The 2501-nt window shown below is 35.1% G+C and overlaps 1 protein-coding gene across 1 annotated transcript; it reads right to left on the bottom strand.

Annotated features, from left to right (window-relative positions):
* Positions 1-738: 738 nt before the first annotated feature.
* On the bottom strand, positions 739-1746 carry LOC127157609 (olfactory receptor 52E4-like). The gene has a single exon (XM_051100849.1). It carries the CDS (start codon positions 1717-1719, stop codon positions 739-741), a length of 981 nt encoding a protein of 326 aa, XP_050956806.1. The 5' UTR covers positions 1720-1746.
* Between the last annotated feature and the right edge of the window lie 755 nt (positions 1747-2501).

Raw genomic sequence — 2501 nt, 5'->3', positions numbered from 1 at the left:
TTAAATTGTTAGATTTCTAATCATGATGTTTGGAGTGTTGCTGGTGTTATTCTTACAGTCTCTCCCAGAAACTACCCCAGTTCGGTGTCATTGTGCTATTTGCAACATATTCCCTTACTCATTTGTCAATGTATGATAAATGTGGTAATAACAAAATTTGAGAAATGATAAAAAAAGATTTTATGTGCAGACTTCCTCAATAAACAGGATTACCTTAAGCTTGCATGAATAAATTGATATCTTCATGTTTAGCTTTTACTCTTTATTGTACAGCATATACAGAAATAACAAAAAGTTGGGAAATTGCAACAGAGAGACATCAACAACCTTATTTGCAGATCTCAGACATACTCATGTAAAAATGGATCCGTGGTTTGCATTGTTTTTGAATATGAACATGAAATTGACAAACGTGATAGTTAATAGCATTTGAGTGGATGAAACCTAATAAGAAATATGTCACCATTGCTCACAAAAATTCAGTCAAATGCCTTATATAATTTTCAGTCTACTTTTTGTTTTAAGAACACACTACATACACACACTTTAAAAAATCAGATGGATTTATTCATAAATAAATAAACGTAACACCCACTCTACATGTTAGGAGTGTAGAAGAGTGAATTTAACTATTTTCTGCTACAGTTTTATTTTCCACATAATGAATCTAAAAACATTCATGAAAAAATATATATTTATTTTTTCGTATAGGTGTGAACAAACAAACAATCATTACATTCATTTTGAAATGTTTTTTCTAATTGGCATGGTTCTGTTTTTCAGCAGTTTTCGAATTAAGACTCTGATTTCAGCTGTGTTTAAAACATAAATGATGGGATTTAACATTGGTGGAAGAGTAAAGGAAAGAGATGTGCTGATGACTCTGGTATTCGGAGTGAGAGAACTAACTGATGAAGCAATGAAAATGCATATTACAGGAATAAAAAATACTCCAACCAACAAAAGGTGAGAAACACAGGTCTTCAATGCTTTTAAACGTGCTTCCCAAGTTGTAATTTTACTTAAGGCAAAAAAAATTCCCAGATAAGACAGGAATATAATGAACAATGGTGCTATAAGAAACATAGCTACGATGAGGTTTGTTATAAACACATTAATACTGCTGTCGTTGCATGCCAACCTCAACAGTGGTCCATAATCACAATAAAAACTTTGTACCACATTAGATTTACAGAATGAAAGTCTGGTCATCAAATACACTGACAGAGCCACCAGAGAAGTGTTAAATGCCCATAATACTATAAATGCTAAAGACATGACAGTATTATTCAATATTGCATGATATCTTAATGGGAAGCAAATTGCAATGAAGCGATCAAATGCCAGAACAACAAGAGTGGCACTTTGCACAGTAATAAAGCAATTCACAAAAAACATGTTTGCCAAGCAAGCATTGTAGGATATGTACTGTGAGTCAGAAAAAAAAGTCTTCATCATGTTAGGAATCACTGCATTAGTTTCACCAAGGTCAGCCAAGGCCAAGTTAAACACACCAATGTACTTTGGACTGTGCAGACTTTGTTGAAGAGCTATAATGAGAAGGACTGTAGAGTTCCCAATTACAGCAATCAAATATGCGATAAATAAAAAAATATAGTAATAGCTACTGTACGGTATACCTGAAAGTCCAATGATAAAAAAATATTCAGGACGAACAATAGACATATTCTGGACAAAACTTGCATTTAAAGAACTCATGGCAGCTTTGTGTTTGATGTTTTGAACAAGCTGAAAATAGAAATTACCATGAAGACAAAATTGTCATCTTACTCCGGTAACAACTGTTTTCAAATGCTGAAATTATACATTTATGTAAAGTTTTTGCATAATATTTCAATCACAGACCTATATACATAAAGCTTCAGATCCAGAGCAAACAGTGACAGTGACCGTCTAAACACTGTCTGCTCATCCTTATTCTCTTATATTGCAGAGATTATTGTATATTTGCATCACTGAATCCAAATATATCTTCTGATTCATCTCTTGAGAGATTTCAGATAATGCAATGATGTAATACTATTATGCTGAACGTCAAGTCAAGTCAAGTCACCTTTATTTATATACCGCCTTTAACAATACAGAATTGTGACAAGGCGGCTGTCATTAAATAGGAAAATACATCAACAATGCCAAAGGCAACATTAAACACTCACAATCCGTCTCTGGGGCTCATCTAGTTGATGTGGACTCCGCTGACATTCAGGGCTGTAGAGGTCGTCTCTAGGTGCTGATCCACCGTCTGGGCTGGGTTCGGACTGGATCCGGGGGACTGCAGTGACCATCTGATCTGGATACAGACTGGATCTGGTGGTTAATGTGACCTCGGAATAAGAGAGAAACAGACTAATATTAGCGTAGATGCCATTCTTCTGACGATGCACCGAGTACATCGGGTGTTATGGGAAGTGTTCCCGGTTCCGGTTGACCTAATTAGTGCAGCCTAACAATCCTTTAACGGATTTGAATTATAAGAATGT

This window comes from Labeo rohita, unplaced genomic scaffold (assembly GCF_022985175.1).
Source record: "Labeo rohita strain BAU-BD-2019 unplaced genomic scaffold, IGBB_LRoh.1.0 scaffold_113, whole genome shotgun sequence".
NCBI lineage: Eukaryota > Metazoa > Chordata > Actinopteri > Cypriniformes > Cyprinidae > Labeo > Labeo rohita.
This window is presented reverse-complemented; position numbering and strand designations above follow the sequence as displayed.